The sequence below is a fragment of the Oncorhynchus kisutch genome, linkage group LG11 (genome assembly GCF_002021735.2).
Source record: "Oncorhynchus kisutch isolate 150728-3 linkage group LG11, Okis_V2, whole genome shotgun sequence".
NCBI classification, from domain to species: Eukaryota; Metazoa; Chordata; class Actinopteri; order Salmoniformes; family Salmonidae; genus Oncorhynchus; species Oncorhynchus kisutch.
In genome coordinates this window covers 15,608,448-15,622,462 of record NC_034184.2, presented here as the reverse complement: position 1 = coordinate 15,622,462, position 14,015 = coordinate 15,608,448, and the positions used below count along the sequence as shown (strand labels likewise).

At 47.1% G+C, this 14,015-nt stretch overlaps 1 protein-coding gene across 5 annotated transcripts in view; it reads left to right on the top strand.

Moving 5' to 3' along the window:
* LOC109899950 (uncharacterized) overlaps positions 1-14,015 on the top strand; it is a 68,024-nt gene that overhangs the window by 46,653 nt on the left and 7,356 nt on the right. For all 5 annotated transcript variants that reach the window (XM_031835360.1, XM_031835358.1, XM_031835361.1 and 2 more), the window contains 4 exons: positions 2,566-2,621; positions 7,432-7,528; positions 8,382-12,545; positions 12,941-13,228. In XM_031835360.1, the coding sequence (XP_031691220.1) occupies positions 2,566-2,621; positions 7,432-7,528; positions 8,382-12,545; positions 12,941-13,228 (4,605 nt within the window). The remainder of the gene's footprint in view (positions 1-2,565; positions 2,622-7,431; positions 7,529-8,381; positions 12,546-12,940; positions 13,229-14,015) is intronic.

Below are 14,015 nucleotides of genomic sequence, written 5' to 3'. Positions count from 1 at the left end.
TGTCTATTTACCACCATAAACCGATGTTGGCACTAAGACCACACTCAACAAGCTGTAAAAGCCATAAGCATCCAGAGTCTGCGCTCTTAGTGGCCGGGGACTTTAATGCAGGGAAACGCTTAAATCAGTTTTACATAATTTCTACCAGCATGTGCAACCAGAGGGGAAATAAACTCTAGACCATCTTTACTCCACACACAGAGATGTGTACAAAGCTCTCCCTCGTCCTCCATTTGGCAAATCTGACCATAACTAAAGCAGGAAGTACCAGTGACTCGCTCAATATGGAAGCGCTCAGATGACGCAGATGCTAAGCTACAGGAATGTTTTGCTAGCACAGACTAGACGTTTCCGGTATTCTTTCAATGGCATTGAGGAGTACACCACATCAGTCACTGGCTTCGTGAATAAGGACATTGATGATGTTGTCCCCACAGTGACTGTACCTACATGCATGGATTACAGGCAAAATCCTCACTGAGCTAAAGGGTAAAGCTGCCGCTTTCAAGGAGCAGGACTCGAACCCGGAACTCAGAAGAAATCCCGCTATGGCCTCCGACGAACCATCAAACAGGCAAAGCGTCAATACATGACTAAGATTTGATCGTACTACACCGGCTCCAACACTCGTCGGATGTGGCATTGCTTACAAGCTATTACGGACTACAAAGGGAAGCACAGCCGCGAGCTTCCCAGTAACACTAGCCTACCAGACGAGCTAAATTACTTCAATGCTTGCTTCGAGGCAAGCAACACTGAAGCATGCATGAGAGCACCAGCTGTTCCAGATGACTGTGATCACGCTCTCCGTAGCCGATGTAAGTAAGACCTTTAAATAGATCAGCATTCACAAGGCCGCAGGACCAGACGGATTACCAGGACGTGTACTCCGAGCATGCGCTGACCTACTGGCGAATGTCTACACTGACATTTTCAAACTGGCCCTGACCGGGTCTGTAATGCCAACATGTTTCAAGCAGACCACCATAGTCCCTATTGCACTCCACACTGCCCTTTCCCACCTGGACAAAAGGAACAACTACGTGAGAATTCTATTCATTGACTACAGCTCGTGTACAACACCATAGTGCCCTCAAAGCTCATCACTAAGCTAAGAACCCTGGGACTAAACACCTCCCTCTGCAACTGGATCCTGGACTTCCTGACAGGCCACCCCTAGGTGGTAAGGGTAGGTAACACATCTACCATGCTGATCCTCAACAAGGCGGCCCCTCATGGGTGCATGCTCAGTCCCCTGCTTTACTCCCTGTTCACCCATGACTGCATGGCCAAGCACGACTCCAACATGACGTTTGCCGACGACACAGTGGTAGGCCTGATGACTGACAACAACGAGACAGCCTATAGACCTGGCAGTGTGGTGCCAGGGTAATAACCTCTCCCTCAACGTGATCAAGACAAAGGAGATGATTGTGGACTACAGGATAATGAGGGCCGAGCACGTCCCCATTCTCATCGACAGGGCTGTAGTGGAGCAGGTTGAGAGCTTCAAGTTCATTGGTTTCTATGTCACCAACAAACTATCATAGTCCAAACACACCAAAACATTTGTGAAGAGGGCATGACAACGTGTATTCCCTCTCAGGAGACTGGAAAGATTTGTCATGGGTCCTCAGATCGTCAAAAGGTTCTACAGCTGCACCATCGAGAGCATGGTTGCATCACTGCCTGGTATGGCAACTGCTCGGCCTCTGACTGCGCCCCAGCCAAGCTTCCTGCCATCCAGGACCTCCACTGGTGTCAGAGGAAGGCCCTAAAAATTGTCAGACTCCAGCCACTCTAGTCATAGAATGTTTCCTCTGTTACGCATGGAAAGCGGTACCGGAATGGTAAATCTAGGTCCAAATTGGCTTCTTAACAGCTTCTACCCCCAAACCATAAGACTCCTGAACAGCTAATCAAATGGCTACCCGAACTATGCTTAGTCACTTTTTTTAAATTTACTTCTGTTCATTTTAGTAAATCATTTCTTAACACTTATTCTTCTTACAAGCCCTTATCCAAGAACGTACTTAAGTAAGCATTTCACTGTAAGGTTGTATTCGGTGCATAAAACTTTGATTTAAACTTCTCTGCTTTTCAAGCAAATTGAATTCAGGACTGAGACTGGAACACTCAACACCTATTGGAAAGCCATTCTGGTCTGACTTTGGCATTCGTTTGATTGTCCTGCTGAAAAATGTAGACAGAAATAACTTATTTTTTTATGATTTGAAAGAATTTCAATACATTTTCTTTCACTTAGAAAATGTGGAGTAGATTGGTAGGAAAACATCTAATGTAATATTTTTTTAAATTACGTTTTAAGGCTGTAAAATGTGGGGTATTGACTTGACTCACTAAACACTGTAATTGCCCGGTCTAGATCAGGAACAGCATGTTCGATGTCTCCATATTTTCAAAACCATTTGGAGCTTAGTTTCCATTATGTCCATGATGTCCTTTGGTGGGACCTCTTATGTTTGCAACGTCCAGTTGTTTTTACTAGTGAAAAGGTGTGTGTGTGTGTGTGTGTAATACTGTGTATCTTATGTTTTCTCCCAGAGTGGCCTTCTCTCCAGCCTTTCCTTGACCGACTTCTCCAGGCTTTTCCATCCTGGGTGAGTTCACACACACACACACACACACACACACACACACACACACACACACACACACACACACCTGAACCCATTGGATGGGTATTCTAATTTCTGGGTAACAATTAGATACCTTACTGTAACGGTTTTCCATTTAAAATTGTAAAAAAGACAGGCGGTAGTTTCATCAGCTGTTGTGCAATTATGATTTTTGAATGCACTGGGCCTATAAGACTAGTAGGCTTCTCCAGTCGGAGATGACGTTACATAAATAAAAAATTGAGGATCTAAACACCATAAAGGCGGAGGCTTATTTACATTGTGGTCCTGCCCAGCGTTGCTTATTGCCTAGTGTTGATCAGTCTGGCATGAAGACTAAATAAAACCCATTGCTCCATCTGTCTGGCATGAAAACCAAATAAAACCCATTTGTCACTGCTCCCGCCAATTGAAGTGTAAGTGGGGAACACACACACACACACACACACACACTCTCTCTCTCGTGTAGACCACTGATGGTAGGACACAGCAGGCTTCTCTCTTCTATCAGCCTCTGTGTGGGGGGGGATCACATTAGGCTTGTGTTCTTTGGCTTCTAGGCCTGGTTGTGTGATCTGATATTCTGGTGTTACAGCTACTACTCCTGTCTGACTTGTAATTTACTCCGCAAGACAACGTCCCCTAACAGCGGCACAGCACTTTCTCCTGCAGGCTTTAGACAGAAGATATGATTTGGAGAGGGGATTGAGAAGGATGGAGGGAGATGTAGTGGGAGGGAGCGTCTGCGAGGGAGTGTGAGGAGAAAAGATGGAGGGTGAGTGAAGGAGACAAAGATAGAAGACAGGAGATGGAGAGGACGAGCTAGTCAAATGAGATGGATGTCCGCTCGTGCTAGTGGGTGATGTTGAGAATGCAATCTTGGAGAAGTTCAGATGTCGTATATCCTTGTGGGGTTCAGAGGGATAGATACAACCAACACATCTCCAACACTGAAAGATAGCAGACAGACAAAACAAAGCTAAAACACAGATACGACAACATGCAGCCACCATAGTTACCACACACACTGAAGCCAGGTGGACAGTTTCTCACATTAAACCACCTTTTTTTTGTCTTGCCACGTAATGGTGCGCAGACTAAACTGAAGCCGGGTGTCGCACACTACAAGTGGACCCAGACTTGGCGCTACGGTACCGCTTGCCGTGCGGTAGCAGAGATAAGTCTATGACAATTGGCCCAGTGTCGTCCGGGTTAGGGAGGGTTTGGCCGGCAGGAATATCCTTGTCTCATTGCGCACTAGTGACTACCGTGGCAGCCCGGGTGCAGTGCACACTGCATTGTTTTTATTAATTTTTTACCCCCAATTTCATGGTATCCAATTGGTAGTAGTTAGTCTTGTCTCATCGCTGCAACTCCCGTACGGACTCAGGTGAGGCGAAGGTCGAGAGCCATGCGTCTTCCGAAACACAACCCAACCAAGCCGCACTACTTCTTGATACAATACACATCCAACCCGGAAACCAGCCGCACCAATGTGTTGGAGGAAACACTGTACACCTGTCGACCGTGTCAACGTTGCCACAGGAGTCGCTAGTGCGCAATGGATATTCCTGCCGGCCAAACCGTCCCTAACCCGGATGACACTGGGCCAATTGTGCGCCTCCCCATGGGCCTCCCGGTCGCGGCAGAGCCTGGGCTCGAACCCAGAATCTCTGGTGGCACAGTTAGCATGGCAATGCAGTACCTTAGACCACTGCGCCACCCGGGAGGCCCTGTGAGTTTCTGACAATTTTTAGGGCCTTCCTCTGACACTGCCTGGTATAGAGGTCCTGGATGGCAGGAAGCTTGGCCCCAGTGATGTACTGGGCTGTATGCACTACCCTCTGTAGAGCCTTGCGGTTGGAGGCCGAGCAATTGCCATACCAGGCAGTGATGCAACCAGTTCTTGCCGGTGCAGCTGTAGAACCTTTTGAGGACCCATGCCAAAACTTTTCAGTCTGCTGAGGGGGAGTAGGTTTGGTCGTGCCCTCTTCACATCTTAGTTTGTTGGTGATGTGGACACCAAGGAACTTGAATCTCCACTACAGGCCTGTCGATGAGAATGGTAGCCTCATAAATGTTCAGTCAGACATTCATGCTTGCCATACAGAGTTGAAATATCTAGCCAACATTTTGAATTGAATAACATTGATTGTGAACTTCAGAGCCCTTCCTATTACGTCTTTGACCTGCTCAAATTAAACGAGTGCCGGTTGCGCGCCCAGAGAAAGCAACGACATGGGGATTTTTTTTGGTCCGATCTCAATTTTTTTGTCAGGGACATCTAAATCATGGCCAAAATCGTGTAGTGTACACCCGGCTGAACAGATAATGGACTGAGACGACTGGGATCGTTTTGGTTGCTCTAAAATGAGGTGTGTGTGTGTGTGTGTGTGTGTACAGTATATCGAGACACACTCACACAGACAAATATATACATACACACACACACACACACACACACACAGTTGAAGTCAAAGTTTACATACACTTCGGTTGGAGTCATTAACTCTTTTTTCAACCATTCCACACATTTCTTGTTAAACTATAGTTTGTTATATCTACTTTGTGCATGACACAAGTAATTTTTCCAACAATTGTTTACAGACAGTGAATTAAAAGTTAAATAATCTATCACAATTCCAGTGGGTCAGACGTTTACATACACTAAGTTGACTGCCTTTAAACAGCTTGGAAAATTCCAGAAAATTATGTCATGGCTTTAGAAGCTTCTGATAGGCTAATTGACATCATTTGAGTCAATTGGAGGTGTACCTGTGGATGTATTTCAAGGCCTACCTTCAATCTCAGTGCCTCTTTGCTTGACATCAAAAGAAATCAGCCAAGACCTCAGAAAACAAATTGTTGACCTTCACAAGTCTGGTTCATCCTTGGGAGCAATTTCCAAATGCCTGAAGGTACCACGTTCATCTGTACAAACAATAGTACGCAAGTATAAACACCATGGGACCACGCAGCCATCATACCGCTCAGGAAGGAGATGTGTTCTGTCTCCTAGAGATGAACGTGGTTTGGTGCGAAAAGTACAAATCAATCCCAGAACAACAGCAAAGGAGCTTGTGAAGATGCTGGAGGAAACCTAAAAGGCCGCTCAGCAAGGAAGAAACCAAAACCACCATAGAAAATCCAGATTACGGTTTGCAACTGCACATGGGGACAAAGATCATACTTTTTGGAGAAATGCCCTCTGGTCTGATGAAACAAAAATAGAACTGTTTGGCCATAATTATGTTTGGAGGAAAAAGGGGGAGGCTTGCAAGCCGAAGAGCACCATCACAACCGTGACGTACGGAGGTGGCAGCATCATGTTGTGGGGGTGCTTTGCTGCAGGAGGGACTGGTGCACTTCACAAAATAGATGGCATCATGAGGTGGTAAAATGGCTTAAGGACAACAAAGTAAAGCTATTGGAGTGGCTATCACAAAGCCCTGACCTCAATCTTATAGAACATTTATAGAACAGCAGTGTATCAAATACTTGTTCTCCCCACTACACACACACACACACACACACACACTGTCTTGCTGTACTTGTGAGGACGTTTTGGGGATCAACAATCTGTTTCAATTCAAAATACTATTTCCCCAATTCTAACCCCTGACCTTTAAACTTAACCTCTAAGCCTAAAATAGCCTTTTTTACAAGTGAGAACCGGCAAAATGTCCACACTTTAGATTTTTGCTTGTTTGTTTTACGATTCTTATGAGGACGTCTAGTAAGGTATAGTAAAACGTGTCGCACGCGTACTCGCGCACACACACATTATTCGATTTGAATAGCAAATAGCCCCAATGTCTGGATAAGGATTATGAGACACTCACCTAGCTGTGAAGTGAAGCAGAATCACTGTGTGCGTGTAGATTGTAGGATTAACATAAAGTACAATACTGGGATGCGTCCCAACCTCTATCTGTGAGTGGGGGGGGAGGAGGAGGAGGAGGAGGAGGAGGAGAACACCGAGCGAAACCAAATATACAGCTCAGGAAGATATCTGACAGCAGACTTAGCGAGGGCTAAATGTATTACGCTATTAGTGTGTGTGTGTGTCTGCACATGTGCATGAGTCTCTTGTGTCACAGCATGAAAATAATTTAAATCGCTTTTGGAAAAGAAAGTTACTGCCAGCGGGATAAACCCCCAATTGCTCTGAACCTCCACCCCTCGTCTTTTATATATTGTTAAGTTCTAATTTCTGAGTAAAAACTTGACGGACACTGAATGCTTAAACCAAGTTTATTTATTCCCAGAGGATCAATACAGCTGCATTAGACAAAGACATTGTTCACACAAGCACTGATATTTAACCCTTTCTCCTACGCTGAGTTGAGTCAATTTCTCCTACTGCTAGGCAGGAAACTAAATAATGTGCCGGTAAACTTTTCTTTCTCCCTTAACGTGACCTGACCTCGACCCCCTTCATCACTAATCCATGGCTCTCTCCCCTTATCAATGACTGCCACGTGATCACTTTCCCTGCACTCAGCACATTCCAAGCTTAATGGCACACACTATTATACCTTCCTCCTACAGATAACTTCTGGTGTAGACCCTCTAAACCTAGGCACTCAATATTTCAATAGGATACCTGATAATTAACCCTATCCCAAGTTTAGGAGTTAGTACCCAGAGTCTTATCGATCTAGAGAGGGAGAGAGAGATCCATGTCCTCTGGCTTAACCGCTGCCTTATCGAGATCCTATTAAATTACTTTACCAATATGGATGATTTCTAGTGTTCTAATTCTTAATTATATGGCTACCTCCTTCTCCAGCAACAGGATGGATGTGTTCGCTGAAGCAGGAGAGAATGGAGACTCTAGACAACAGAGGAGCTCTGTGCTCTCTCAACTACAGAGCTGTACGGTTATGGTACGTACACACACAGTGACATAAACACGTACATTCATTGATGGATACTGTGCTAGTGGATGGGCAAACCTTTTACTAACTAACAATGGGGCAAATTTGCAAAATGTTTCTAACAAAAAGGTAAAATAGAGAGTAAGTGTTTAAGATAAACCCACTTCACATGTTGTCTGTCAGACTATGGTGTAGGCTGCGTATCTATCTCCACAGCATGCCCAATACATTATTCCATGTGTATGTGAGTGCTCTGAACGTCGCCATCTCAGCTCTAGTCAGGTCGGGTTTCACATCTTCTTTGCAAATTGTTAGATAATAATGTAATGGCTACTCCTGTCCCCTGCCTCGGCCTAATGCATTCACGCACGCACACACAGCCTAATACAGACTTTTATGGAGCATGAAATGCCTGTTCCCTTGGCTTGTTTTCTTTGTTTAATATGCACATATTTCAAACCCATTACCTTCCTGCAGGGTTTTCAGAGCCCACCTCAGAGAAAACGACTAGCGTTTTGTGAAAGCACATTGTACACAAAGCAAGACGTTAGTGTATTTACATCTCTCCCCGTCTCTCTCCCGCTCCCCCCCTCTCTCTGATCCTCACTCCATTGGCTTGTTAATGCTTTGATTAATGTTTTTCTACAGAAGAAAACAGACATGCTTTAATAAATACTTGAAAAGGTTCTTTTTTTTTCATTGGCAATGTGGGTTAACTGTGGCTTTCTTAGCAGTCCTTTTATTTTCGAATGAACAATTTCTGTTAAAAACAAACAGGCTATCTGGTTATGAGGAATGACTTGTTTCAAAAATTTGAAACATGAAGCAGAAGTTATTTATCATGTTTTTCTCTCTCACCCAGACAAAGGCCATGCCTATGGAGGCTCCTGTCTCGGTCTCTCGTCATCCAGCATGTTATGCTGTACCTCTTCAGATTGGAGCCGGAGCCCTTCAGAATCTTCAGGCCGTCTCCTCTCTGCAGGCTGGGATAAACGGGTGGAGCTTCGGTGCGGCTGAGGGCCATGAACGTCCCTGCAGTAGTACTAATGTAGAGAGCCAGAGGAGGGCCAGGGCCTCCCCAGTCCACCGGACAGGGACTCCTACTCTCACTTCCAGCCCCACTCTCACTCCCACTGCCTTGGAATGGGACAGCCTGCAGCAGGGATTGGAAGGAGAGGTGGTGGAAGAGTGGGACTTGTGTCATCAATCAGCGTCTGGGGTTGGAGTGTCTGATAGGTGGCTGGAGGGAGCTCTACCTCTGTGTAGAGCGAGGGAAGAGGGAGGACTCTATTGGGGTGAGGAGGCCTGGTCTGAACCTGGGGACGAGGAAAGGAACCGGGCCCTCCAGCAGACACCTGTCCTCCTGGTCCAGCAGGCTGATGTATGTACCGTTGGGCTGAAGGGGCTACCGGGGCCTGCTAACAAGAGCCCAGGTGTCCTGTCAGGCCTACCTGATGGCTGCAGGGTCCTGGGAGGGGTCCTGGCAACTGACTGCTGCAGAGGAGACCTGTCCAGTGCCGGAGCCCACTACGGTGGCCCTGCAGGGACCTCATTAAGCACTGCTGTATCCTATCTGCAGAGAGGAGACGGAGGAGGAATAGATGGGTGGACGGAGGAACGAACGGACCGTGCCCACCTCCCACAGGCCAGCAGCAGCTCAACATACACACAGACCTCTCCCTCTCGGTTTGACACACACACACCCTCTGTGTCTCAGCTCGACAATCACAGCCAGGCAACACACACTGCCTCTCTGTCTCAGATTGACACACACAATTGCAGCCAGGCAACACACACTGCCACTCGGCAGGACAGACACAGACGCAGCCAGGCGGTACGCGGCCTACCACTAGAGGCTTTGGAGGGCCAGTTCAGTCGTGTCATGATGGATCGATCCAGGATGACGGTGGAGGGCCACAGGGAGAATGACAAGGAGGGGGATGCTGGGGCTAGGAGGGAAGAGGTGGAGCAGAGCTTCAGGCTGGGCACTCCGGTTAGCAGGGTGTTTAGGGAGGAGGAGGAGCGGAAGGAGGAGAACCAGTTCTCTGTCTCTGGACTAAGTGCTCTGGTTAGAAGGGTATGCCAGATCTCTGGGATTGGTGAGGAGCAGGAGCTAGACTCTCTGGGGGAAGAGGTCTCTGGGATGGGTTCTCTGGTCAGCAGGGGGCTCTCCTGGATGTTTCCGGACACAGGCCGTCTCCTTCGCAGCTCCACCCCCAGGATCCTGCAGCAGGTCTGGGAAGGTACAGGAGTTCTGCAGCCCGCAGCTGGGGGAGAGGCTGGGAGTCTGCAGCCTGGAGCTGGGGGAGGAGCCAGCTCCAACTGGTCCAGTCAGGTTGTGAGGGAAAGTCAGGTGCTGTCGGTGGTCAAAGATAGCCAGGTCTTCTCATTGGTCAGAGAGAGTCACATGTACTCCCTGGTCCGAGACAGTCACGTGTTCTCTATGGTCAGTGAGCTGCCGTTTGTGCATCACATCAGCACAGAGCTAACTCAAGACTTCAGGATCATTCACAATAAGCTCACTCAGGTTCTACAGCCAGTGGAGTCAACTGGACTCCAGCAGAAAGATATTGACCTCAACAAAACACCAGAAATAAAACTGCCCCTAGTCCACAACACTGTCCTCAGCACAGTACCGAGCCTGTGCCCAGCCCACAACACCATAGAATTTGCAAATAAACAGAGCACAGGTAAAGAAGTGGATTGGAGAACAGAGGACCACAGTCCCATCAGTGAACTGGCTTGTACATCGGAGCAGGAGGGCAAAGAGGAAGCTCTAGCTAAGTCGGAGGAACAGAGTCCTGTCAGAGAACTGCAGTGTACATCAGAGCACCAGGGCAGAGAAAAATCTCTAGCTAAGTCTGAGGAACAGAGGACCATCAGAGAAGTGGAGTGGACATCGGAGCAGGAGGGCAGAGAGGAAGCTCTAGCTAAGTCGGAGGAACGGAGTCCCATCAGAGAACTAGAGTGTACATCGGAGCTGGAGGGCAAAGAGGAAGCTCTAGCTAAGTCAGAAGAACCAAGTCCCATCAGAGAAGTGGAGTGGACATCGGAGCAGGAGGGCGGAAAGGAAGCTCTAGCTATGTCGGAGGAATGGAGCCCCATCAGAGAAGTGGAGTCAACATCGGAGCTGGAGGGCAGAGAGGAGGCTCTACCTAAGTCGGAGGAACAGAATCCTGTCAGAGAACTGGAGTGTACATCAGAGCACGAGGGTGGAGATGAAGCTCTAGCTATGTCAGAGGAATGGAGCGCCATCAGGCAAGTGGAGTATACATCGGCGCAGGAGGGCAGAGAGGAGGCTCTAGCTAAGTCAGAAGAACCAAGTCCCATCAAAGAAGTGGAGCGTACTTCAGAGCATGAGGGCAGAGCTGAAGCTCTACCTAAGTTGGAGGTACAGAGTCCCATCAGTGAACTAGAGCATACATCTGAGCTGGATGGCAGAGAGGAAGCTCTACCTAAATTGGAGGAACAGAGCCCCATCAGAGAAGTGGAGTGTATATTGGAGCAGGAGGGCGGAAAGGAAGCTCTAGCTATGTCGGAGGAATGGAGCCCCATCAGAGAAGTGGAGTATACATCGGAGCTGGAGGTCAGAGAGGAAGCTCTACCTCAGTCGGAGGAACAGAATTCCATCAGAGAACTGGCGTGTACATCGGAACAGGAGGGCGGAGAGGAAGCTCTAGCTAAGTCAGAGATACAAAGTCCTGTCAGAGAACTGCAGTGTACATCAGAGCACAAGGGTGGAGAGGAAGCTCTACCTAAATTGGAGGAACAGAGCCCCATCAGAGAAGTGGAGTCTACATCGGCGCAGGAGGGCAGAGAGGAAGCTCTAGCTATGTCGGAGGAATGGAGCCTCATCAGAGAAGTGGAGTCTACATCGGCGCAGGAGGGCAGAGAGGAAGCTCTAGCTCAGTCGGAGGAACAGAGTCCTGTAAGAGAACTGGAGTGTGCATCAGAGCACGAGGGCAAAGAAGAAGCTCAAGCTCTGTCGGAAGAACCACGTCCCATCAGAGAACTGCAGTGTATATCAGAGCACGAGGGTGGAGAGGAAGCTCTAGCTAAGTCAGAAGAACCAAGTCCCATCAGAGAACTGGAGTATACTTTGGAGCAGGAGGGTGGAAAGGAAACTCTAGCTATGTCGGAGGAATGGAGCCCCATCAGAAAAGTGGAGTCTACATCGGAGCACGAGGGCAGAGAGGAAGCTCTAGCTCAGTCGGAGGAACAGAGTCCTATCAGAGAACTGCAGTGTATATCAGAGCACGAGGGTGGAGATGAAGCTCTAGCTAAGTCAGAAGAACCAAGTCCCATCAGAGAACTGGCTTGTACATTGGAGCAAGAGGTCATAGAGGAAGCTCTAGCTAAGTTGGAGGAACAGAGTCCTGTCAGAGAACTCCAATGTACGTCAGAGCATGAGGGCAGAGAGGAAGCTCTAGCTAAGTCTGAGGAACAGAGTCCTGTCAGAGAAGTGGAGTGTTCATTGGAGCATGAGGGCAAAGAAGAAGCTCAAGCTCTGTCGGAGGAACAGTGTCCCATCAGAGAAGTGGAGTGTACATCCGAGCACGAGGGTGGAGATGAAGCTAAAGCTAAGTCAGACGAACCAAGTCCCAGCAGAGAACTGCAGTCTACATCAGAGCATGAGGGCAGAGAGGAAGCTCTACCTAAGTTGGAGGAACAGAGTCCTGTCAGAGTATTGGAGTGTTCATTGGAGCAGGAGGGCAGAGAGGAAGCTCTAGCTAAGTCAGAAGATTCAAGTTCCACCAGAGGACAGGAGTGTACATCGGAGCACGAGGGTGGAGATGAAGCTCTATCTAAATCAGAGGAACAGAGTATAACCAAGAAGGCGCTGTGGCCATCAAAGGACCAGATCGAGATTGTGGAGGACAAACATTGTGTCACTTTTGGAGCCAAGAGCACCAAGTCACGGCCCCCTCCAGAGCAGCGTAACAACACCAGTTCCACAGGCCCAGAGAATATCTTTATCCCCGGGCATGGAAATCAGAGGACTGATGATGTTCAGGTGTATTATGGGGTGTGTTTTCTTTTCGTAAAAAACATATAATAATTGTGATTAAATAATAAAGCCTTCGCTGCTATTGATACCATGGGTGCGTTCACTACGAGGAAATGGTTTCCAAAGTTTAATTCAATGGAGATGGCACTGTATTTAACGACCAGAACAGTGTGATTATGGTGGCCCAGAGGGAGATTTTGTATGGTGTTTTCTGCACGAATTTTACGATTTCAAGTGGTCACACCCATATTGATCTGGCAACACCGCAAAGGCTGCTGAAGAACGATGTGCACTGTTTTGGGTAAACGTGTCGTTCAGTGCAAACGTCAAGCAACGTAGCAAACGTTGAATCAAACTGAACGCACATATGTAACATTGCTTTAATAAAGTAAACCATTTTCTCTTTCTTTCAGAGCCTGGTGGAGTTCCCAGAGGCTCTGGTTAAACTCCAGTCCCTTCCCGTATCCACCCTCCTGGGCTGTCTCCAGTCCGTCCTCCCCTCTGTCTTCACCTCACAGAGACTACTGGCTCTCTACTGGCTGGGCGTGGCTAACTGCAGCCAGCCCCACCCACACCTCGCCCTTGTTCTCCTATTGGAGTCCTGCCTCTACGCCCTGACCTTTGACCCTGACACGACAGATCAGACAACGCCTCTGACAGTGTTCCACCACCTCCCCCTGCTACAGGTTAAGGAGATCCTGGTAGGCAGTTTTTTTATTTGAAAAATGTATATTATATAAATGTTATTGTTCTACCAATTAATCATTTTTCTTTGAACCTACTAAGATTTTTATCTTTATCAGCATCCAGATTTTTCAATATATTCACTATATACACTACCGTTCAAAAGTTTGGAGTCACTTAGAATTGTCCTTGTTTTTCAAAGAAATGCACCTTTTTTTTTGTCCATTAAAATAACATCAAATTGATCAGAAATACAGTGTAAACATTTAATGTTGTAAATGACTATTGTAAGCTGGAAACTGGCTTATTTGATTTTTTAAAAATTGAATATCTACGTAGGCGTACTATGGTGGAACATTTCAAGATTATGTTATAATACTTTTATTGCATCAAATGGTTGCTTTATGTATCAGAAAATAATATTCTTATAACTATTGTGTGTGTTCTACTGAGGATGGGCCTCTGGGAGATGGCACTGACAGGAGATTTACCATGTCTTTTGGGTGATAAAACCTAAAGGTCATTCCAGAGCACGACCCATTCTATACATCTGTTGATCGTCATGTATGTTTAAAGGGGTGTATCCTGGCTATAAAATTCCTTTGTACTTTTGTCTCGGGGCTCTCAACAATCGCTTGATTACAGCCATCACTTGATTACAGGCTCAAAATGGCCAGAAGAAATGGCCTTTCTTCTGAAACTCGTCAGTCTATTCTTGTTCTGAGAAATGAAGGCTATTCCTTGCGAGAAATTGCCAAGAAACTGAGAATCTCGTACAACGCTGTGTACTACTCCCTCCACAGA